Source organism: Salminus brasiliensis, chromosome 8 (genome assembly GCF_030463535.1).
Source record: "Salminus brasiliensis chromosome 8, fSalBra1.hap2, whole genome shotgun sequence".
Lineage (NCBI taxonomy): Eukaryota > Metazoa > Chordata > Actinopteri > Characiformes > Bryconidae > Salminus > Salminus brasiliensis.
This window is the reverse complement of record NC_132885.1, coordinates 7393429-7419488: the sequence shown is the minus strand read 5'-3', so window position 1 is coordinate 7419488 and position 26060 is coordinate 7393429. Positions and strand designations below refer to the sequence as shown.

Below are 26060 nucleotides of genomic sequence, written 5' to 3'. Positions count from 1 at the left end.
TCACATCGTCACATCACACAGTGTGAGTGTGTGCTATTTCAGGCTAGATTTGCCACAGGTTGTCATCAGATTTCTACCTTTCCCCTCCAAAACCTGATCCAGCATTTTCAGCTGATTTCAGCCCCACAGTATCGATACCCATCGATACCTACTTTCTAATCCTGTTTCTGATGCACAGTATGTATGTACCATTACCATATTGTAATTTAAAAATACTTTCATCAGGATCAAACAATCTTTTTAATTCTCAACATGAAAGACATGATTATCCTCCAAAAAACATTTCATATTCATATCATTTTAATTCATGGGAGCCATATTCACGTGATGGGTTGTGCATTTCGTCCTTAAATGGCAGCGGTTCTTTAGGTTCCTGACCTAGCACACATGCCAATCAATTTGAAATTGCAGATTATATTAGATTATTACATATAATATAATAATTATTTGCAGTCATTTATTATAATAGTGCAACAATGATACAAATATAGTAATTAAGATGAAGCTGTGAATTTTGTGTGACGGGGTGGTTGAGTTGAGCTTGACGGACCCTGTACAACAGGAAAAAAGCCATAAATGAACAAGTGTTATGAGCTGGTCAGTTAAATTCAGACACAGCAAGGCCAAATTAAAATGCTATCAAAAACATGGTGAAGTACGGGTCCTTAATCTGAAGGAAATCATCAGAGTCCAGCAAGTCTAGGTCGTACGCACATGTGCACATAACCGCTCCATTCAAGCTGTACCACGGCATCTTCAGCCAGCGCTTTGATAAATATGGACTCAGAAGTTTAAGTCACAGGGGAAGCAGCAGTCTGCTTTCAGAACATGGACATGGGTGTCAGGAAGTGATGCAACAGCAGAGGAATGTTGATGCTATCTGTAGAGCTGTGCGAGAGGAAGCCAGTGTGAGGTGTAATTCCACACTGATGACAGCCCTGCTGCTTCCTTTTCTTTGGCCTTGTAGTTTAAATGTTTCCGAAACACAACACAACCGGAGTGTGCCACTTAATGAAACTCGGGAAAGACACACAGAGAAATAGCCTCAGTCCTGCGATTTCATTACATTTAGGGCCTTCGTGTCACTGCGTGAAAGCAAATTCACCAAGGATGCAACAATTGGAACAGGATAGAAAAAATGAAAAAATATATACATATATAAAAACATAATCAAACCAGTGCATTGAAATTTAAAAACTACTGACGAAATCCAAGTTTTAAAGACTTTTTTTAAAACACAATTTGTATATTTGTTTAATAAAACTTTATAAATTAATATAAATGTGTGCTTTTATAATATATATATATATATATATATATTGTGCATTACACCCCTTTTTGGATGGCAATTTATTTCATTACATTAGCCCTCAGTGTAAGTTTATTCTGCAGGTGACATGCCCGCCCCACTAACTGCTAATTTAACAAATGTTTTAAAAAAAATAGTCAAAAGTAAATAGAACAAGCAGTGTGCAGAAAAGGGACATTCATTTACAGGTAAATTACTCTACAGCGGTACAGCCCTGAATGTACAGAAATGCATATACACCATACACAGAAATCAGAGGGTGCTATGGTAAGGAACTCTACTGTGTACACATATTTAATAAAACATACAAACATCTGAAAAAGAAAAAAAAACTCCTAATTGAGAGGTTTTTATAGGTCCTAGAATTGAACCCTGTGGGACTCCAGTTCACCGGTTTGTTCCCACTAGTTTCTGCATCAGAATTCATAGAGTTCCCTGGAGTTCAAGGGATGAAACGTGGAGGTTGGATTCTGTTGCCCGGCTGTGCAGTTAATGTAAAGGCTGATCTTAATCTTGATCAGAAATTCGAAACGTTCTGAAGTCGAGCTTTTATTGAATATTATCCTGACATGTAACATTGCTTATCTCCACAGATAAACCCCATAATCCAATGGTGAATGCTGGTGCGATTGTGTGTACCTCTCTGATAAAGGTAAGCATACACCAGGTTTCTGTGTTCCTCTGTGTTTTAATGACTTATTCTAACTTGACTCACAGCTTAGTGGCCAGAGTGTCCAGATGTGTGTTAGAGGTTAGAGTTAACACAGATGAATGTTGGGATTAGACTTAAACACACTGTGTGGGGTTTACTGTATGTACCAGCATTTCATGTCTCAGGCCTTTTAGAACAAGCAGGTAGAACCAGTCTGAAGGTACTTTGGCATACTAGTGACAGGTTTCCATGTAACTTTTTCAATGTGACTGTCATGTGGGAAGATTATGGACATATTGGGCTGGTCTGTTTGGGTTTGACCCTCGATGCATGTTTCACAATGAAGTCATCACAGGGACACGTATGTGCATTGCCGAGTGATTGGCTTGTGTACTTCCCTTCCATTGTAACTGTACACTCTCTATCCAGACTAGTGACATTCTCACTCAAGGCGCTTAGTTCTGGGAACATTCCAATGATTGTTGGTCTCCAATGAATTCTTCAGTGAAATTCATTTGGACTTCCTGTTCCTGCCTAGTCACCATCTCCTCTGACTCCACCCACCACAGTAATCCTTGAGTAGACGCTGTTGAACTCTAGCAGAGCCGTTGGCTGAGTGATACACTCACAATAGTCTAGAAGATGATCAAGTTAATTAAATAGTGGACTTGGGTTTTGCTGGCATGCTTCCCACCCTCAGTTTTTGGTTTGTTGTGTGTGTGTTTAGTGTGTGTGTATTTAGTGTGTGTATGTATGTCTTAGTGAGTCCTGGGTGTAGTGTTGCAGAGGCCACATTGTGGGAATGTAGGTCGAACTGGAGAGCAAGGGTGAGAACTGTCCAAAATAGAAAATGAAAAAAATAACATTAACCCTTTGTTGTTCAGGAAAGGTTTCTTTGCCTTTGGTCTAAATATTATTTAAGCTCCCCAGAGCACAAATTTGAAGAAATACACAATTCCAATGTAACCACATAACTGAAATTGAGTTTACATCGCTAAATTTAGTTGTTTGGTCTTGGACATGGGACTGCTGATTTGACAAGACAAATCACAAAAAAAACTAGAGCTTGTTTAGGGCTGGCCTGAATATCCTGAATACTCAGATACTTCTTTGTTATGCTGGTATTACTTTCCTTATTATTCAGAATACTAGAATACTTTTCACCCCATTATCGAACTGTTATATCTCACATAAAATAGGAAGCAGTCTGTTACAGACAGCCTGTTATAACCCCTGACCACATATCGATGGTTCTGAATGTCAGGTACTGAACAATGGTTGTGATATTCAGCTTAAAAAATTGTCATCCCTTTACCATTAGCTAAACCCAGCCACATATTCCTCTACAATAATTGCACGTCACCTCATTAGTGAAAGTGAAGCGTATTAAAATGGTAAAACAGAGAATAACCTTTATACTGTTGGACAACATTCAAGTGTGGTAGCTGAGAGATGCAGAATAGCTAATCAGGTTATTATAATACAGCTGTAGATCTGGATGAATTCTGTATTAAAATGCACTGAGAACACACAGCTAGTGGTCGGTCCTGTATCATCACTGCTATCTCGATAAGCAAATATCCTCTCAGACCCATCTTTCGTCTTATCTGATATAAATATATAATATAAATATACAGGACCTCCATCTATGAATGGTGTAAAATATGTACAACAAATGTTTTTAAAGAAAGTTTGTGGACACCCTTTCTGATGAACACGCTCCGCTACTGACACAGATGTGCAAATGCACACACACAGCTTGTCTAGTCCCTGTAGAGAGGTACTAGAATAGAAAAGTATGCCCAGGTGTGTCCTAGAGGGGTATAAAGCCCCCCAGCATTGAGCTGTGTTGTCTGGAATGATGGATGGGTCTCCATCCAATGCTTTAAGGATGGGTGGGGTAGTTGAAGATGAGGTGGGGTGATGATCATCACAGGAATCTATTAAAAAGCCTTGCCTGGACAGTAGAGACTGTTCCTCCAACAAACACAGCATAAATTCTGTCAGAAACAAAAAATAAGCAGGTGTCCCAATACTTTTGTCTATATAGTGCATCATTGTTTTTAAGGGAGTGTTCAAGTGTCCAGGCCAGCCTTAGTCCTCTTAAATGTTCATTCATGGCATACACAGCTATGCAGGTTGTTTCCTTACCCTGGTCCTGGAGGCTCCCTGCTCCTGACACACCTGATTCAACTACTTGGCTCATGAACAGCCCTGTATTGAATAAAAGTGTGTGTGTGTGTGTGTGTGTGTGTGTGTGTGTGTGTGTGTGTGTGTGTGTGTGTGTGTGTTAGAGCAGTGGTTCCCAACCCCAGCCCTGGAGGCTCCACGCGTTAGTGTTTACCCTTCTCCTAATACACCTCATTCAAGGAATCGGCTCATTAACAACCCCTTTTTGAATAGGAGAGTGTGTGTTAGAGCATGGAAAGCCCTAAAATGTGCCGGGCAGGGGGTCGTCCTCCAGGACCAAGGTTGGCAAACACGGCTCTCAAGAAGCAGTTCTGTGGTACCTTTCCACATCATTGGATATGAGAGGGTTCGAGTATGGTACATTTTCCTACTGATGACTATCAGAATGACTCTAGGTAGATAAGCAGATGCAACATTTGAGTGTAAACGAGCACGACTGAACGCTAGAGCACTGACACCCCGTGAACACACACATGCTTTCTGCAGCCTGTTCTCATCTGTTACTTCATGTTAGGCCAACAGGAAGAGTGTTCGTCCATTGAACTAACAATGGACTCACACAGGAACAGTCAAATCATGCTTTCATTTGTTTTGCATATACCGTGTCTTCATCCAGCTAACCCCCACAGAGTTGATGGAATGTGACCTCTGCATATCGGGGTTCAGACACTTGGGGTTCATATCTTGTGTCCATCATGTGTGAAGTCTTGCATTGTCTCATATTGCTCACCTGTGAATGAATGAATGTTGTCTCTCTCTGTTTTTCTCTCTCACACACACACATACACGCACACACACCAGCATGTATGTATGTGAGTGAGTGAGCGAGCGAGCGAGTGAGTGTGTTGGCCCAGTGCTGTACTGTCTGTGGAAGCTGCTGTTGTTGTTTTTGTAGGACCCCTTTTGTACCAAGTTAACGCATGAGATTTTCCTCCCTGCCTCGAGGGTCCGCGCGGGCTGCCGTGTGCAATATGGTGATGAAGGCTTTCTCTGTATGCTTTTTTCTTTATGTTGTTGCATATTTTACAGACGTAGGAACTGTGGGATTTTTTGACCACTGCAGCAGGTCAATGACGTTGGTAATTTTTCCTTTCCATTTTTTCCTCCCTCCCCTCTCATTGAAACAAGCCGGGACACACTGAGTTCTCTGCACCCCACTGTGCTGGTTAATAAGCTGTAAAGCTACAAAATACAAAACCCTGTGAAGCTTTTTCTATAATGCTTTAGAAACATCATGTAGGAAAACGCACAGGATACCCTTATTCACTTTTTTTTTGTTACTTTCTTTGTGCTGTTGTAGAACTCAGACACACAGACAGACACACACATCCACTAGTCTGGTTACTGTTAACATATGAGGCTCAAAATAAATAGGATGTTAATAGGTAGCAAATAGATTCGCACCAGAACTAAAAGCTTTAGACCAGGAGTGTCAAACTCCCCTCCTGCAGGGCCTCAGCATTGCACTCTTCAGTGTTTCCCAGCTCCAGCTCCTCCAGATCAGGTTATGTACAGTTTAATAATCAAACACTGAGCTGTCGGGTTTGTTAAAGGAGCACGCTGCCATTCTTCAAACTGGCCTCCTCCTCTCCTGCCTCCGTGTTTTAATCCACATCGATTAGCACAGGCAGTAATTTTACTGAAAGTAATAGAATAGTCTGTTGACTATAGGCCTGCTGCCATCATTACGTTAACGACTTCTCATACAGTATATGGAAAGGACCTTGATCATTTTAGGCGGCCTGGATACTTGTGGGTATTTTAGCCGAGGCGTTGCTTTTATCCAGTCCCGCTGTTCTGCGTTCTGGTCTTCTCCACCCCCCCATATTACTAGATATTACTAGACTATTTCAGTGTGTTTATACTAAAGATTAGAGTTAAATGGATAAACAAATATGAGACATCCGACTTTTTTCTGTTCTGATATTGATACCTAAATGTTGCAGAGGCTGATTTGATACCATTGTTGAATTAATTAACTGTATACCTGTGTGGGAGAGACTTCAGGCATCAGGATTGACTTAAACACTAACTTTGTAAACTATAACAAATGAACACAGATAGAAATTAACCAAATTTATGTTTATTTGTCACTAAAATTAATAGCTGTGCTGGACTTTGGCTCAGTGTTGTCTAGACTCAGGACTTCTGAAATTCTGAAAGTCTATGAGACCAAAGAGGAGCGAGCAGCTCCTCCCTTCTCTGTTCTCATACAAAAGACCAGGTGTGGCTGTGACAGCTGAAAATGGCATAAACAGCAAAGCTGTGTCATTATTTTATTATTTTGGAGTCGCTTATGGTTGAGTGACCGAACTTTACAGAGTAAAACAATATTGTTGTCTGAATTAGAATGGAAAAATAAAAAACACAGACCACCAACTGTATACCGGTGTGTGACCCACGCTGTGTGACCCACGCTGTGCGACGCCCTTAATAGCAAGCTCTGTTTTACTAAGTACAAAGCAAATCCCTCACGCTTATCATCCCTGATATCAGCTGCAGCTCGAGTGAAAAATGCTGGATCCTTACAGGAGTGCAGTTTGACATCTCTTTTATAAACTATACCTGTCCTTCTGGCACCCTGTCCACTCCTCAGTGTCCTTCATCTTTCTCCCCAACCCCCAGTCCACCTGCACCTCTGAGATCTTCAGTCCTTCCTCCTGCGTCCCACCATCCAGCCCATCTGCTAGGGCTGCACAATATTATGGTTAACTGTTAGTCACAGTATTGCAACTAACCTCATGATCATAAAGTGAACAATCTTAACTGCAGTGACTAACTAGGGTTGCAAAGGGGTGGAAAATTTCTGATAACTTTCCAGTAAATAATGATAATTTTCATGGGAACTTTGATATATATAATATATTCCAAAATGTAAACTTTCCATGGAAATTTTGGGAATTTATTGGAATTAATAGGAAATATTGGATCATTTAAAGGAACTAGATCATACCTTATCAATGTACTGTTTTTTTGTCAACAGCAGACATAGCAGGCATAACCATACAAATGATAAGTGACACATAGTTGTGAGCAGACTTTTATAAATGCTTAATTCTTTCATTGAACGAGCAATAGTTCAATCAAAACAAACAAAAAGAGTGTTCTAATAGTCTTCAAAATGTTAAATAAATAATTAAGTATTTATGTATTTATTCTTGGTTGCAGAAACCCATTAAGGCAGAAAATATAGGTAGCCTATGCTAGCCTTGGTAAGCTAACCTCAAATGAAATTGCTTATTAAGCTTTTCTGATTTACCAGATATCGAGCAACACACCTTGATTTAATAGTTGCTTAAATGTTTCATTGCTATTACTGTCAATAAAAATATGAACCTGGCCAAAACTTGCCTCATGTGTGCCACATGTGTGCTTTCAGTAGTGCTGAGTGTCAGGTTTCTAGAAATCATGTGGACATATGCTGGACATGTGATGGAGGAGTGAACAGTGAATGCAGGGGCTGTGGTCTCAGTAACTCATTAGTGTGTAATGTGTCATGTGTCTGGAATTGAGGAGCAGCTTTGCTTTTCAACTGTTTTGGTAACATATCAAATTATTTTAGCCAAGATTATGCTTCAGTATATATTTTTTTCCCAACTATATGTAAGTTTTTCACCTTTAGCTTAGAATATTCCCATTTTATTCCCATTAATTTCCATTAATTCCCATACAGTTCCGTGGCAAATTTCCCAACTAAAAAAATTTCTGGAATTTTGCAACCCTATGACTAACCATAATGCGCAACACGTGGGAGTTTGCAGTTATTATCTTGAATATTTACAAATAATTAAATGTTACACTTAATCACCTGCACTAAACTCGTCATGAAGGTGGCTCAGGTAGACAGCCAGTGCCAGGAATGGACTGTGGTAGAGTAGATTCACAGGGATAAGGTCGAAACTATGGCAATGAAGATCATCTTCCTAGCAGCCTACAGTGCTGTTTTAATAATTAGTCATGGTTGTTTAAAGAGACAACCAGTGTAGATACTGTAGGATAACACAGACAAGTTCTTTAATTGAATAAATCAATCTAGAAAAAACAATTAAATGGGTGTTTCACCCTAAAATGAAGAAATCCACTGATAATAAGGCTAATAAATACAGACATTTTAAACAGCCCGCCGTTACGTATCCACCGCAGCGCTTGTAGTGTTTCAAAAGCCCCTCCCACCTTCAAGATGCAGCAGCAGAAGTGGGGTTTCCTAGTCTTTAGCATGTCAACTCATGGTTAGTACACTCTAATGTGACACACAGTTGCATTGGAAATGAATCAATCCCCATTGTAAGCTAGGTTTATTAGCACACTGTACAAACGCTTACCTGTTTGCAGTAAACCAATCAAACGAGCAGTTTAAATATCCCAACACAACTACTAGAACAAGTGCTTCTCCAAATTCAACACAAAATGCCACTTTTATCGGCAACTGCAGCCTCTGAATTATTCCCCCCCTTTCTACTAAAGCGTCTTTAGTACTCAGTAGAGCACCCTCCTGCTGTTATGATGTGATGCATAGCCAGACAACATCTTCGTTTCACAGGCCTATGGATCAGCTGTATGTCTGGAGAAGGATTAATAAAGCATAAGCTAGAAAGTGCACCCTGCCTGCAGTGTAGCATGGTGGTGTCTCAGTGATAGTCTGGGGCTGCTTGGCTTCCTCTGGCACTAAAAACCCACAGCATGTGGAGGGCCAGACGCATTCAGTAAAATCCTTGAAGAAAACATCATTCAGTCTTCTGTGAGGAAGACAGAAGCTGAAGCTTGGGTGTCATTGGTCCTTCCAACAGGACAATGATCCCAAGAGTAGCTCAAAGTCCACCAAGGCTTGGTTTTAGAAGAAGTCCTGGAAGATTCTAGAGGTGTTTGTAACAGTCGTCTGATTAGAACTCCATTGAAAATCTCTGATTTGAAGAAGACGGCTGCAGCAGCAAACTCAATAATATTAGTGAACTGGAGGCCACTGCCCACAAGGAATGGGCTAAGGTTCATTAGGAACGCTGCCAGAGGGTCATAACAGCAGATGGGGGCTCTACTGGGTTGAAGGGGTTAACAATTCTGCCTGACTAAGACCTGTACATTTCCAGCATGCATTGTGCTGGGTTTTTAGACATTGTGCTGAAGGTTAATTGGTTCTCAGGGCTCACTTAGGTCGTTTAAAATCTGCTAAATGTTATGAAATCATTTAATTTAATAGCGACACCATGCCTCGCCCTACCTCATTTATACGAAACCCCCCCCCCCCCCCCCGTTTCTTTGCTCTTGCACAGCTCAAGTTGTGCAAAACGACCAAAAACCACACATTTCATGTTCTTCATATCGTTCAGCCCTACCGCTCACCCTCGTCTCCTAGCAACCTGAGTCGAAGGACATAGTTTAACGAGTGTTACGTGTGTGTGAGGAATCAACCAGCTACAGGATCAAATACAACTCAAACAAGCGAAACACACAAATACACACACTCATCATGCCCTTTATTGATTGGCCCAGCGGTCTGGCCTGCAGACTATCATGTAGGAGTTTAACCAAAGCAGTTTACCTATAGCAGTTCATCCTCCATTGCGTATGTAGAGAATAACAGCGCATCACCCTAGCTAATTTACAGACAGCAGTACATTTACTGTAGCTAATATCTAAATAACAGCACTTTTTATGACTTGTTTCCGTATAGGCTTCATCTTTCTGTAGCCTCCTCTCTCATTTACGTCTAACAGAATAACCCTAACTGATTTGTTGTGTTTGATTGCTTTGATTTCTATGTTAAAATCACCCTGTGTGATCTTCAAGTACGTAGTCACGTTTCTGTTTGAATGCATTTCTGATTTGCTCTGCATCACCGTAGGGAAAAAGTGTATTTCTCTTTTTAAAGACGTTATGTGATTGTGTGTGTATATTTTAGTATTCAGTAATGCTAATAATGGAGAATTTGTCCTCACATTTATGTTTATATGACACTTGTAGCAGTGATCTGTTTTGTGCCAATGGGTTGATGGTTCTCTTTTTTCCATCTCTTTCAGCAAAAGGCAAGCAATGCAGAGAAGTTTGACTATGTAAGTGTCATTGAATTACATTCTAAGCCACATGAAGGCTGTTTACACCTGTTTACACCTGGCACGAACTGGTGTTTGTGCTGATCGGATCACCTTGAGATTTTACTCAACCTTATAAAAAGCCAGGTGTCAACACACACCCAGGATGCACACTAACCACGTTTGAAGGTGACCTGAGACGCATCTCCACCCCATTTAGTGTTCAGACTGCCAGCCCAAATCCCATCCAGATGGTATCTGGATACATTGTTGATAGTCTGGACGCCTAAAAACCACATGAAATCTGATTTCTGCAAATCCGATTCAAACCACATTCAAAGGTGGCGATTGCAGTTGGAATGGTACGGATGCGTCTCAGCCTGGACGCTCTGGACGCTCAGATCGGATGTCAAAGTTTCTTTTGCGTCACTCTCCACACGACTTACAACCGACCATGCCAAATCCGGAGCGACCTCCATCTCTCCTGCTTCTGCATGTAAAAGCGGCTCGGTAGAGCCTAGGTCGTAACCACAGCAACTCATGCAGATAGGTTTGCGAGGTCCGGATACGCAAATCCGATCCGATCACTTGCAGAAAACAGTGCGCATCAGTCGTCTGTCATCTCACCAGATCTGATTTGAGAAGCGAATCCGATTTGCCTGCAGTCTGAAGACAGCCTTAGTGTAATCGGAATGCAGTTTCCATGCCCGGATACAGTTGGGCAAGTGGAAATATGTCTTTTGAAAAACGCTAGAGCAAGTGATTATTACGGTCATAGACACTGGTTTTATGAACGCCCTCGCTCTCTCTCACTTTGTTAGGGCTCTCACAAGTCCTAGACAGTCTAAAAAACTGTCTCTAAAATTAGAAATGACTAAAAAAGTCCTGGAATATTAGTGAGATCCTGGAGAAATTAAAAGATTGAGCCATCTAGTTTGCACATTTTATCCTCAGATGCTAATTGTATAAAAATGTCCTGGGAAAGTCCTGGAAAGTGTTTCCTTAATAGAGTGGGTGTTAATCTACTTTTTATTGGGCGTGTAAAATCGCCATTTCAGTAAAAAAGTAACAGAATTGAACCGAAATTCGGCTAAAGTGCGTCCACACACTGTCCAGATATGAAACATGGCATGTCAATGCCAGGTGTAAACAGGCTCATAGAGGCCTGTGGAGCTGATTAAAACAGGTACTTGCAGTCCACATCTGTTTTCACTTATTATGTATTTTTTTAACGCTGTGTGTTCTGGCTGGCAGGTGGTGAATTTCCTCAATAAGATGGCAGGGAATGAGTACGTGGGTTTCAGCAACGCAACGTAAGTAGAGCCCTCTCTCCATTATTCACCAGCCCACCTTGTTTTGACTGCTCTGGCTCTGCTCTGTTAATTCTTAATGAGTCTGTCCTGCATACTGAGTACGCTTGTGGTGCATAAACACAGGATAAACACCCTTCACATGAAGGGGATGATGGGTGGAAGAGAAAGAGAGAGGGTAGAGACTGGATGAGAGAAATAATGATGGTTGGTGTGTGTTATGGTTGGTGTGTGTTAGTTTTAGCTCAGTAGCTGACTGTCCGTGTGCTTTGTGACCCAGATTCCAGTCGGAGCGTGAATCAGGTGATCGGAATTTCGCTATCGGCTACTATCTGAAAGAGAAGAAGGTTGGTGCTCAGAAGCTGCAGTGTCCCCGCGTTACTGATTCACTGCATTACTCTTTTCTCTTTTACCCTGTTACATGTTTTCAGATCTATATTTTCTGTTCCGGTGTTTTGCCATCCTTGGTCATTTGCATATAATTGTCCCCTGTATAAATAAGAAATTAAAATTCTCCTTACACCTTTCTCTTAAATCAATGCATTCATTAATTAAATTCATTAATGAAATAGTTTTGCATGATTTTGTGCTTCAAACATTTACAGTTGTAAATGTTGCAGAATAGAGCGGCTATAAATCAAAATGATAAATTCCGAGTTTCACAACGTGTCCCAACTGAGGACTTTTATTCTGACATGCCTTTAAGAAATAGTGGGTAGGGTATTGCATCATAAAGAAGACCCCAATGGTACCAAATTCAGCGACCCTTTCACAAATACAAAAAGTACTGTCGTGTTTTGAGCCACAGTTCGGCTGCTTCAGTTTCCAAGTCAAATGTCAGGACACCAGGAAAACCAGGAATAATCTGTGTGAAAATGAATTTCACTAAATGTATGTATATGCATGAGCTCAAGGACACAATCCGGTTCACAACTGGGGTTACATATACGGCCCAGCCCTTTCCTTTCCCCCTATACTCTACTCACCCACTACATCTCAAGCTCTTTCGGGTAGGGACCTCCTTTCCTATGTTGCTGAGGCCGTTTATGGTGTGATCAGCAACACTTTATCGTTAAACATGTCATCTAACTACACAGTAGTGCCAAACCCCTATACCTGATAATTAAGGTTGCTGTGGCCTTTTATGATCCGATCAGCAACACTGCTGTTGGGACAGAAAAGACAATAAGATCCTACACCTAACAGTTTAGGTTACACATAACCTTCCCTTTACCCACACTCTTCACAGGGATCATCAGGGGTCTTTGTACCTAACTGATGCAAAGACTCTGTGTCTAACTTTATTTGGGCTGTACAATGAATGATCCTGCATGAAACTTAACAGTATTTAATTCATATGTTTCAACTTATTTGCTGATAAACTATAAATGAAATACTCTCTGAACATCTCTATCATTTGTATTAGCCCTCATTAATTCATCTCATCCCTTTTCCATTGTTAATGTGACCTTTAGTCCCATCTGCTCTGCTAATTATGTATGCTCCTTTGTGTGCAGTGTTTCCCTGAGGGCACAGATATGACCTCCATCCTGGACTTCTACTTTCAGGTGAGCAGTGAGCAGTGTAGTATTCAGCACTACAGCGGCTTTCGCTTCAGTTTACTCACTTTACTCCATTTCCCACGGGGCATTTGCTGCTTGGACATCATGTACCGCTATAGAATATAGGTTGTACCTCCTTAACTACACAATAGCAGTTCTGATTTGGTATTTTCCTAAATCTTTTGAATGCCAATAAAGGGGCAGTACTGAGCTGATACTCTATATCAACCCTCCTGCTCTGGATGCCAGAGCTTTAATCAGATCTGAAATCGAGCCCCAGAGCATTATACATGAGCCTGAACCAGTCCACTGCACTAAATCCCAAACATACCAATCCTGACCATAACAATCCGGGAGTCTTAAAACTCTACCTTCCATGTGATAGCATCGAAGTTATTGTGTAGAATTAACCAAAATCAGATCGTTGATAAACAGATGAAGCAAACTGAATAACCCCAGTGAAATCTTTATCAGGTGTATGCATTAATCAGGGCCTCCGAGGTGATTAGAATGCATTCTGCTCTGGAGAAACTTTACATAATGTTTTGTGCTAAAAAATATGATATTTTGAAGACAAAAAACTACACGATAAGAGGGGTATGAAGGGAAAATAGAGAAATAGCTTTTATTAAATGTGTTAGCTGAACTTGAATGTAGAGCCTAAATCCTACCCAGGCTCATCAAATACACTATATGTCCAAAATAACACAGGAACACCCATCTTTTATAATCTTCATAGAAAAGCATTGCTAATAGAATGGGATGCTCAAGAGCAGAGCCCAAAGAACCCCAGAGCCCAAAGAACCCCAGAGCCCAAAGAACCCCAGAGCCCAAAGAACCCCAGAGCCCAAAGAACCCCAGAGCCCAAAGAGCCCCAGAGCCCAAAGCTGGGCTACAAAACCACCCTGTGGAACTGGAGTAATGGAGCTCTATCCAATACATTTGCAATGTGGTGGAGTGGCAGAACTAATCATCCAACATCAGTACCTGACCTCACTGATGGTCTTGTGGCTGAATGCAATCAAATCCTCACAGCAGTGTTCTAAACATCTAGTAGCAGCACTGGGGGACAACCCCTTTATTGATATCCTTAATTTCAGAAGAAATGATGGATGAGCAGGTGTCTACACACTTTTGGACGACTCCGATACCTCTGGCTCTTGAGGTCGAGGTCAGGAGACTCTGACTCACTTACACACAGCAGGTGACCGCCTTATGCCTCTGTGGGAATGTGTAACCGGATAGCTGATGCTGTTGACGTGACACACACTCATGCGGGAACTGTTGCTTCAGCAGCTCTGCACTGTTCAGATCAGGGCTGCTGGCTGCCATCCTTTTGGCTTTAGGTTTGAGAGCCCAGAGCTCAGTGAGAAACCCCCAGGCCCCCCTTATTATAGCTTTTGCTCTCAGGGGCTAATGGGTAATGGTTTAAAGCTGTTAATGGATAGGGTTACAGTACTGACTGCTATTTTTGGCTTTGTGTTTGTGTGTAGCTGTGCTCCATTGAGGTCACATGCGAGAGCGCCAGTGTGATGGCAGCCACGCTGGCCAACGGCGGCTTCTGTCCAATCACGGGCGAGCGTGTGCTGAGTCCTGAGGCCGTGCGCAACACTCTGAGCCTTATGCACTCCTGCGGCATGTATGACTTCTCTGGACAGTTCGCCTTCCATGTGAGTCTCACACACACACACACACACACACACACAGTACATGCCATCCCTAGCACTGTATAGTATGACTATGACTAAAACCAGCTTGGTTGCAGTAGGGCTGTCTCTGTATCTGTGTTTTTGGGAATATATCTTGTCCCATAAATAAATGCTATAATTATTATTCTTGTCATTTCTAGGAGCGTTTTATGATATAATGACAACATAATAATTAATTACATTATTATGTTAACAATAAGCAGACAATCCAAAAATGTTTAAGATCCGAGGATCACTGGTTCGAATTCCAGGCCATGCTGCTTGCCATCAGCAGCCCGAGAGCACAGTTAGCCTCGCTCTCTCAGGGGTAGGTTGATGGCACTTCCTGACATTTGCTCAGTAAAACACTGATATTAGAATAAACACTAATAATAACACTCCTACAGAAAGTGGTGGTGGTGGTTCTCCATCACTGTGTTCATCATTAGAACATCTCCAAAGTTCTCCTCTCTCATGGAGTCTAGTATTATTTAGAGTTCTCCTCAGATCAACACCTGGTTTGGTGGTAAATCAGGGCTTAATGATGGTAAATAAGGTGAGCTGCTGCTGCTGCTGCTGCTGCTGCTGATGGAGTTGAACACATCCTCCACGCTGTGCTGTCTGTACTGGGGGGCGTCCAGGAGAAACCTGGAGGAACCGAGTTCTGTTCTTCAGACTAGCTCACCGACAAGATCTCACTACTTTCTTTCTTCAGAATGAGAAGCTTTTATTTCTCCTTTTTACTGGATTTATGTTCACCTGCATCTGTTCTGATGAGATCGGAGGCTTCTACAGTAAAAACTCAGTTACTGCTGAGAGAGTGCTCCTGGGTTTAACAGTTTTTATGAGAGTCATTAAATTTCTATGCTGTAATTATTGTTTATGAGTCACTAAAGGATTTTATAAAGAAGCAAATAAAGAACAAAATGTCTAAAAACAAAATAGAAATGCTGCGAGGACAACATCAATCAAATCTATCAGCTAATATTAGTGATTGTATTTACACCTGTGTGTGATTTATCTTTCTCAGGTGGGTCTGCCAGCCAAGTCAGGCGTGGCAGGGGGCATTCTACTGGTGGTACCCAATGTAATGGGCATCATGTGCTGGTCTCCTCCGCTGGACAAACTGGGCAACAGTGTGCGTGGCATCCAGTTCTGCCAGGTATGTGAAAAAATCTTGTGTGTTTGTTCTGCTAGGGAAAACTGACATGTTCTCCCTCACAATTTTTAAAGAATATTATATATATATGTGTGTGTGTGTGTGTATGTGTGTGTGTGTGGAAACGGCTTATTTAGAATTAATTTGATGTGATGTGAAAACTCTTAGATCAGCCAATTAAGAAACTCGCCCATTCCACAATAATAAGAACTATTTTATCTGAGAAACAATTCAGGGCACCCTGTCAGAGATTGTTTAAATATTTCAGTATTAAAGGCACACTAGCAAAAACAGCCTGCTAACACAGAAAGGCTTATTACACACTGAGGTGTATTACTCAGTAACTACAGGGACTTCTGTACAAACTGGTGGGGCTATTCTCTGGTAATTGGAGATTATAGTAACATGTCCCGCCTCTTTTAAGAGGTGCAGAGAGATAAAAAAATGATCATATGAATGAATAAAGAAGAATTTTGGTACATAAACCCACACTGTGAGCGTATAAGTGAACTGCAGGAACTGCAAGTGATCTGGCTCTGTGTATCCTAGCCATGCTGTCCAGTTCTTTTTTTCTACTCAAAATGAAGTCCTTCAAAATTGCTGATGTGTTTGCTAGACAGCACGAGAAGCAAAAATCTGAAATGAGAGTGAATTCAGCTTATCTGACAGAAGAGTTTGGCAGTGTGGGTAGAATTGCAACATGTAGCCGTAACGCGGTTTCCTTTCTCATGATCTTAATCTCCACAAAGCTGCCGGACGCCCCTTTTATACACATAAAACAGCAGAAATTTGTAAAGAATGACCTTCTAACAAAATTAGCTGGACCGGGTGTCAGATAATTAGGCCGATCCACAGGAGCGATCCATTCACTGGACTCAATTCCTGCACTGCAAGTATTCTAGGGTAATGACGTCACTTCCACAGCTGGACTTCCATATAAGGAGAACTGAGAAGGCAGGAGCTGCTTGTTCCTCTTTGGCCTCAAAATTTTAGAATAAAAGTCCTGAGCCCGGACAACAATGTGCCATGGTCCAGCACCATTATTTATTTTAGTGACAAATAAATTGAAATTCAGTTCATTTCTATCTGTGTTCATTTGTTATAGTTTGTTTAATTAGTAAAGCAGTCTTTAAGTTAATCCTGACGCCAGAAGTCCCTCCCACATGCTGAGGCATATGATTTATATGATATTAGTTAAACAATAGTATCGGATCGGTACAGAGTAATTGTGTCTGTATTGGTATAGGAGCAGAAAAAGTTTATAGGTGCTTCCCTATTGCCAATATATTGAATGACTCAGCAGGCCATTAAAGTGGGCTGCAGCCCAAGTAAAAGGTCATGTGACAAAGAAATGAAAGGCTCTGTAGGGTCACTTCTTTATAGCAGAATCTGCATCCTGATAATAGCAATTATTGCAGAAATTCATTTGTCTACATTTCTGTTATTGCTTAAACCTAGTGAAAAACATAATTACAAAATTAAACATTCATGTTTTTGTTACAAACTACCAAAAGAAAACATAGTCAATATAATTTAATAATATAGTAATATTATAATCAATATTTTATTTTCTTGTTACTTGTCATTGAAAGAATATACCATAATATTTTAATAATAATAAAATAATAATAATTATTATTATTATTATTATGTATATCTATTTATTTTTGTTATTTATTTTTTGTCAACTTTGCAGATTTGATCACCTATAAATATTAACATATTGTGAATATTAACATCATCCTGGACACGTCAAACATTTTTGCAGCTTACGGAAAATGACTTGAAACCTATGAACACTGCAGCACACAGGAAGCTCTGACTACACATGCTGACCCATTTTACTCCAGCTGGTGCAGATATGCACATCACAGCCACTCTGGGGGCAGATTTGAAGAGCTCTGACTGCAGCACAGCCGGATGTTAGATAAGATATGAGGAAGGTGACAGAACTCGTATAGTATAGAACTCGTGCCTGTCCGGAGGCGGTTCCCCTAACTCTACATGGCACACACGAGCCTCTGAGTTTTCACTGGAACTGCACCTCACCTCCTTTCTAATGTGTGTGTGAGATTTCCTGCTCTGCAGTAAATTTCCAAGCCTGCTGAGAGAGGAGGAGAGCTCCTCTCTAAGAACTCCTGCTGTTCGTCAGCACCTCTGTTCCACGTACGCCCTTCAGCACGTGTGTGCAGGCAAAGCGAGAGACGGAGAGAGCTACAGACAGTGCAGTGAGAGAGTAGAGAGTGCTAGAGACACTTTTGATCATTCACTGTCCTCACGGGGCCCAACAGGAGAGAGGGAGAGGCAGAGGAAGTCCTTGAGTAAGCGATTAGGTACACTCTTTATATATGGACAAAAGTATTTGGACAGCTTTTCATTCTTTGTTTCTTCTGAAATCAAGGATATTAAAAAGAGTGTATCCTGCTTTTGTTGGAGTAACTGTCTCCACTGTCCAGGGAAGAAGACTGCTGTGAGGATTTGATTGCACTCAGCGACAGGAGTGTTAATGAAGTCATCCCCTCATCCCCTTTTAATTCCAAACGTCCTACGTCATTCCAGAGAACATCAGAGTTTATACCCCTCTAGCCCACGCCTGGCATTAGGCATGGTGCCAGTAGGTTCATGTTTATCTGCTCCAGAGGGACTAGTCAAGCTGCGCATTTGCACATCTGTGTCAGAAATGGGTGCAACTGAAAGTAGCCGAATGCATTTGTTAAAAGGGGTGTCCACAAACATTTGGACATGTAGTGTATGCAGGCAGATGATTGAACTGCTTTACAGAGGATTGCAGGGGTTATCTCTCCTAGGGTTTTCTCTCAGTCTGGTCTTTTACTTGTGCAAAGCAGCAGGTCTCTTTAGAAGACTGCAGAACAGTAGCCCGCCTGATTCAGTCAGATGATGGATATTACCTGAGTCAGTGAGGAGCAACCCTTTCAGCACCGTTCCTGAAAGACGCATTCATTTATTATGGAGATGCAGGATGACCGACTGACCTGCAATCTTGGCATATGGTGTATAGTCTTCAGGCTTTTCTAAGAACTTGGCTGATATGAACCAAAGTTTGTCAAACTCCTAAAGAACCAACCAAAGATTTTTATTATTTATTTTTTTTAAGCCAGATGTGAGCGCACACATCTGCCACAGTGTAATGAAAGGCTAAAGCAAGTCATTAGTCGGCTTTAGCCATTCATTCATGTGCGTGTTTGTGCATTTCACGTTTTGTCCCTCATTGACGTTTTGTCCCTTTCATCTTCTCTTCCTGGCAGGATCTGGTGTCCTTGTTCAACTTCCACAACTACGACAACTTGCGGCACTTCGCCAAGAAGCTGGACCCTCGGCGTGAGGGCGGTGACCAGCGGGTGAGTGCACTCTTTCATTTGCCTCCCCACCTAGCCGTCCCTGCATGCCCCATCAACGCACTACACAGCGTCCTGTACGAGTGACTGCACCGATTCCAAATCCGCCTCCTCCTCTTTCCTCCGTTACCGTGGACCGGCGGTTGAGCGCTGAGGCTCGCGCAGAGCACAGGAAGCCTCCTCTTCCTGTCACGCGGTCGCTCTCTGCGGACTGGTGCTGCTATGCTAGACAACTACTGGTGAAACTTCCCACGCCCCCTAGAGGACAGTGTTAACACTACATGCCAAATAATGTGAACTTTAGAATGTGCTGCCTGGGGGACGAGTGCTGTCGTCCAATTTAACTGTGACTTCTAACTGCGACTGCGAGCGCTAGCTACCCCTTCTGACTTCACAGCTGCTCTTGATGTACTGAAGGTGTGAAATAACAGGGGGACAGTCTTCCCTGCACTTTTAGAGGATCTAGGAGAAGGAATGCTGCTGCAGTTGAGACCATATTTCATTCAGGTTATGAGCCAGGTTGTATAATACAAGGCTGGACATTGGTTAGTGTTCTAATGAGGTCAATCTAAGGTAGTATTGCACTTTCTCAAGTTGGTATGACAAGTTACCATACTAACCCATGCATATGGCTTCACCCTGCTGAATGCATGAATATCATTTGGTCTCTAATAACTATGCAGTTACACATTAATAATCCATGTCATATTAATGTAGTGGTGTATTTACTGTTTCAGATGCATTACAGAAGTACAGCTGCTGTAATTACATGTGTATTAACTACAGGTTTAATTACATTAAGTAGCTGTAACAGGAAATGCAGCAGTTCATATTAACCCTCTGGAGTCTATAAGGGCATTTTCTCCATTTTGGCATATCCTCTGAAATTTGCCTTTAAAGGCACTTGCAAACAAGATGATACTGTATATTAAAATGTTCAGAGCGTGACCCCGGGTGGTCCAGTGGACTAAGGCACTGTCACTATAGCCTGCCTACACTGGTGTCGAGGGCATTGCGTGTGATGGGAGAGGAGTACGTATGGGTATAGAGTCCAAATTGGGGAGAAAAAGGGTGAAAATCTGATCAAATGTGTGTATACATATATATTTAAAAGTGACCTTGGCATTCTCTATAATGAGACCCATGTGACTTAGAGCACTGTGTGAAGAGATTTTAGAAATTCTTCATATTTCCTGTTAAAACATCCCTTTAGTCATGTAAACCAATTGTTTTGGTGCTTGAAATGGATTTACCAGAGTCTTAGCTTTACACAATTAGTGCATGTATAAATTCAGAATGCATGAATCAATTAGTATATAAAGGCAAGAGGCAGAAGAGTTTCTGAGGGTTCGTTGGTCAGCTTCACTCAAAACGAATCCACCAGTTCGAGACTGCAAGACACAGAGACGAGTATCTCGACGTGTCTTTTTATAGTCCCGGAACTCCAGGTGTGAGTCAGGTACGATCTAACATTGGCTCTACAGATTCCGAAAATGTGTGAACCGCATTTCTGCGCTGTATTATCACAAAGATATTAATAGAAACATCAAGAGACCTGACCCCAGAGGGTTAATACTAAATCCACATTAGTAAATCCAATCTAAAACCACATACGTTAAAAGCTCCTGAACAGCTACTGAAATACACTAATCCTGTAGTTGATACACATGTAATTACACAAGCTGTACCCCTGTAATCCACCTGTAACAGTGAATCCAGCACCAGTAGTTACTCTGCTGTTGCCTGGATTGTTAGTATGTAATTACACAGTTAATAGAGATGATTAATATACAGCCGGGCCTTTTTGCAGTAAAGATAATTACAGAAGCAGCACACTTCTAATCAATAATACCCTGTAAAATGTGCTGAAAGCTGCTCTGCCTGAAGCGCCGTGCCCTGGTTCTGCAGGCCTCGCGCCACTTTCCCTTTTCCCAGGCAGTAGAGGTGGATTTTTGTGTGGAGTGTACCTTTTCAGGGGGTTCAGGCTGGTTTGATGGCTTTCATTTCCAATTCAGGGGTCAGTGTGTCTCGCTCTGAAGGCGTCAGTTCCCCTTCGACCTTCTCAGATGAAGGAATGTCAGTTATTTCAGTATTTTTTAGGTTCTTCAGTACCTAGTAACAGCTCTGTGAGTGAGTGTTGTGGCATGCAAGAATAACTGGTTCTGAAGGCTAAGAAACTGTTTGCGCAGTGGGGAGGACGTCCACCACACCCATGTTTTGGTCGTGTGCTCTTGTAGATAAGAGGGCACACCTTTCTTTATTTTTATTTGCTGGTGTTACGATGTTACTATATTTAATACTGTGAATCTTACACACACATATACACACACAGATACACACACATATACAGACACGCAGCAGCCCTGCAGGCGAGCAAAACTAACGTGTTCTCCCCGTGTTGCTCAACACAGCAGCACCCCTGCTTTGGACCCATGGATTACGAGAGCCTTCAGCAGGAGCTGGCTCTCAAAGAAACTCTGTGGAAAAAAGTCTCGCCCACTGAGTCCAATGAGGACAGTTCCACCACTGTAGTCTATAGGATGGAGAGTGTCGGGGAGCGCAACTAAACGGACCTGCTTCGTCTGGAGGGCGTAAACAAGGGGGCCAGACAGCCTATTTATTTTCTTTCGCTTTATTTTCTCTTATTTTTGTCATGTTTGTGTGACTGTCTTAGCGGAGACGTTGTCTGTCTTCCTCTCTGCAAGGGACATGTCCCCTCACCAAGGTAGACAGTGTTGCAGCTGCTCTGCTTCTGTTTCTGTTCTGTGTGTTACTCTGCAGAAAAACAAAGCAAAAGGAGGGGTCGGGCCTTGTGTTAGGAAAGGAGGGCTGGAAGGGCATTGACAGGTGAAAGGGCAGGGAGGGAGTTCAGGGAGGTTGCAGGAAAGTGTGTTTTTTTTTTATTTTTATTTTTTTATTTTTTTTTTTAATTCTCTTCATTTTACCAGCAAGTGTTAAAGGGGAATTCCAAACAAAGTCATTCAGAGAGCTTTCAGAGAGAAACTGAATGAGTGGAGGTGGTATATATGCAGTGGTGGTGAATAGAGCCAGACAAGTTTGATGACTCTAAAAGCTACATTACTGAAAGTTAACACGTGGAAATTGCCAGAAATCTGATGCCTGATGCCTGGGGTATTGTTTTATACAAGATTTGAGAATGTAAAATATATTTTTGGAAGAAAAAAGGTGACATTTTGTGTTGTGGACATTGCAACCCCTGGTTTTCAGAGTCATTAACTGTGCCTACAAGCAGCCGTTTCACATCACACCACTCTGAATAGCTTTTTTTTTTATCTTAATGGATAAATTATGCAGAAGGTTTGGCGTAAATATCGGTGGAATTCCCCCTTTAAAGGACGTCAGCATAACTAATGTCATTAACAGTGAATGAAAGTGAATTGGCACCATGAAAATTACTCTATTCTAATTGGTGGCTTTCTCCCATTCACTGTTCGCAACATGAGCCATTCCTTTAATGCAATTCCAGTCCTGGAGGGCCGAATTCCTGCACAGTTTAGTGCTTTTCCTTCTTAAGCACACCTAATTCAACTCTCCTGTACATTTTTAGGTTTAGTAGGTCTGTTACAGCAGGGAGATCAGGAAACTATGCTGGACTCCAGAACTTGTTGCCTACCCCTGCTTTAAGGTGAAAAATCAGGGCTATTACTACGATCCTGACCGGCTGCTGAATAGAGATTAAAGCTCTTCCGAGCCACAGCGTTAGAAAAAAGGAGTGATCCAGTCCCTTGTAAATTTGGATGTGCGTTATCCAACAAACTAGCCCCACCCCCACCTCTCTGTAGCCCACAGTGACGCCAGCAGCGCTTCTACATCAGCAGCGTTTCTTCATCAGTCTCATCAGTCGTGAGCTTTTGAGTTCAGAGGAGTGCTCACGCTCACATAAACACACACACACACCCCTGGGACTTCACAGAGTGTGTATCGGTGGGCGTGCGGTGTGTTGTGTCAGAAGGAGTTGTGGTGACGCAGGCTTGCATGACCTTCAGACTCTGTTGTAGCCATGTTGGGTTCAGTGGCCCAAACGCTTCAGCTTGCTTTCTTTAAGCCTTTTCCACTAATTAGCATAGCTGTTTTACCAACAACTGCTAACCTGGTCATTATTTTGGTTATAAATAGCAAAGAATAATGAATTAGCATTAGCTTAACTGTATATTTATGGGGGAGTGGTACTGTAAGGTTCTTACCGCTGTGCCGTTCTTGCCCTACAGTAGTATTACACTGAAAATGCTAAACTGCTTTCTAACTGAATGGAAATAATCACAAGACCTGAGATGCCATAGAAGACTTACAGTAGACAACAGCGCCCCCTGCTGTCACACTTGTGCTTGCACTTGCAAGTCCTGGTGAGTTGAAGGCAGTTACATTCCTTCATAAATCCATAAATCTAAAATGTTGCTGTTTTGATGACCAATAGAAATCCTCCAAAATGACCTGGAGTAAAATCTTATTACACTGACAATCAGCCATAGCATCAGCACCACCTCCCTAATGTTAAGTAGGTCCCCCTTGTGCCATTCGCGGCATGGACTCCACAGCACCTCTGAAGGCGTCCTGTGGTATCTGGCACCAAGACATTAGGAGCAGCAGGTTTGTTAAGCCCTTTAAAGACTGCAAGTTGTGAGGTGGGACCTCCATGGGCCACATCAGTGAGCCTTGGGTGCTCATGACCCTGTCACCTTACCAGTTGTCCTTTCTTGGGCTGCTTAGGGTAGGTACTGACCATGGTGTACCAGGTAAAACCCCCACAGGACATGTCTGATGTTTTGGAGATGTTCTGACCCAGTCGACCTGACCTAGCCATCACAGTTTGGTTCTTGTCAAATTGACTCAGATTCTAATGCTTGACCATTTTTTTCCTGCTTTTAACAACACGTCATCACCTTCAAGAACGGACCGTTCACTCGCTGCATAATATCTGCATCCCCTTACAGAAGTCACTGTAGATGAAGGTAATCATAAATGGTCCTAATGTTATGGCTGATTGGTGTATACTCAGTGCGCTGTGGTTGAATCAGAGAAGTGTGTAGTCGCTTTTCAGCAGCCGGCTCAGAGGCGTAAGCATTCAATATTTCCCACCAAATATCTGCCCTTAATGCTGACCTGGCCCCCTTTGCACATGTACATATTTCAGCGGAGGCCTTAGATCTTATGCTGCTTAGCTACTCTGGAGCCTATCCTGGCGTTCTGCCGCCGCATAATGTGCTGTTGAATAGGTATCATGGTCATTTACCATTGCACCATCACGTTTAAGGTCCAGCATGGTTTTGGGGGTTAAAGCCTCGCTCAGGAGCTGCGGCAGGCCAGGCCATGAATTGCAGAGATGCATATTGGAGCATAGCTGAAGGTCATTAAACTTGTTATTCAGCAGCATCCTTTACTGGGTTACCTGGGGCCGCGGCACCTGACTGAGCCTTTAGTCTTTTAGCTTTTAATGGTTACTGTTGCAAGAAAGGGATTCGCAGAAATTAGATGTGTAGATGCTGTTCTTCATGGGCCGTTCACTCTAATATCAGACTAAAGTGACCGTGTGTAGATTGAATGAATAAAGAGGACAGGTGGAGAAAGGGTGGAGACTACTGTGGGGATTTCCTGCAACAGAAACCTAAATAAAATGACGTTGTCAGTGTTTCTCCAGTATCCACTGCTATGTTACTGCTATGTGTATGAACTGCTAGGCCTCATTCCTTAAGTTATGTGTAGAGCATGTACGTTCGTGTTGACTGGTGATGTATTATATATGCTGATATTTTCTTTTTCCATGATTTTGTACAAGCACGACCTCCCCTGAAGTAACAGGGCATGGCGTTAGCATGTTTCCCCACCCCCTCGTGTCAGCATTTGTCATTCGCTCTTTCTGTTTCCATGTTAACTGACCGGATTTGGACGCTTGTGTGCTTTCTGTGCCGCTGCAGTTTCTCTGAGCCTGCCTCGCGCTTATGTGGTCATGCTGTTGGCTGGCTGGCTGGTTGGTTGGTTGGAGAAGCCAAGCCTGAGCGCCAGGCAGGCTCCCATTATGAAAAGGTGTAACGGAAGCAGGACACGATGATTACTTGAACAATGAAGGGAAGCTAAATCTTTCTCTGTATTACTAATGTGACTGTTCCTGTTTGAACTGTAAAATAAATAAATAATAATAAAAAAAAACAGCCATGCTTTTGAGGTCTTGGCTTTGCAGTAGCAGTATTTATTTAGAGCTGCTTTCAGGTGTTACACTATTCCAGTATATAGAACAGATTCTTCACAGTGCTTCAAAGACAGTGTTGCTTTTTTTTTGCTTGTTCTTTCTGTTGTCGTTCACTTTCAGTGTCTTGCTGTTAATTCACATTTTTGTATCATTTTAATAAATGTATTTAATCCCATCTCGCTGTTACTCCATGTCTGTTTGATTTTGTTCCCTTGTTTGTCTCACATCTGCATCATGCATCTGCTAAATGCTGATCTTTCCAATACTGACAGTCATTCAGAGAGCTTTGATGTGAAATAGTAGAAAAGCTTGATGAGCAAAAATCGGCGCCGTCTTGCAAAAAACTTATATCTGCATTTATGCCGTTTTTTTTTCACTTTTTCACTGCCACAGTGTGAAGCTGGCAGGCATCCCTTACATTATGTCAATATTTCATAATGAATGAACCAATCCAAATGCTCCAAAATCACTTCTTATCAAATATTTGTACATTGGCATCCATTGAGTCAAAAAGGTTTTTTCCCTTTTACTGTAAAATACGAGGGTTTTGCATGCCAGCAACAATAAACAATATAGTGGAATATAATATATCTGAAAAGACCC

The 26060-nt window shown here is 41.9% G+C and overlaps 1 protein-coding gene across 3 annotated transcripts in view; it reads left to right on the top strand.

Annotated features, from left to right (window-relative positions):
• Positions 1-26060, top strand: part of glsb (glutaminase b) — an 81158-nt gene that overhangs the window by 41905 nt on the left and 13193 nt on the right. For 2 of the 3 annotated variants that reach the window (XM_072685472.1, XM_072685471.1), the window contains exons 7-14: positions 1903-1961; positions 10166-10198; positions 11432-11490; positions 11768-11834; positions 13005-13055; positions 14543-14719; positions 15768-15899; positions 19163-19255. In XM_072685472.1, coding sequence (XP_072541573.1) covers positions 1903-1961; positions 10166-10198; positions 11432-11490; positions 11768-11834; positions 13005-13055; positions 14543-14719; positions 15768-15899; positions 19163-19255 — 671 coding nt within the window. Of the gene's footprint in view, positions 1-1902; positions 1962-10165; positions 10199-11431; positions 11491-11767; positions 11835-13004; positions 13056-14542; positions 14720-15767; positions 15900-19162; positions 19256-21663; positions 25633-26060 lie in introns of those variants that run through there. The other variant, XM_072685473.1, reaches the window with a different exon arrangement.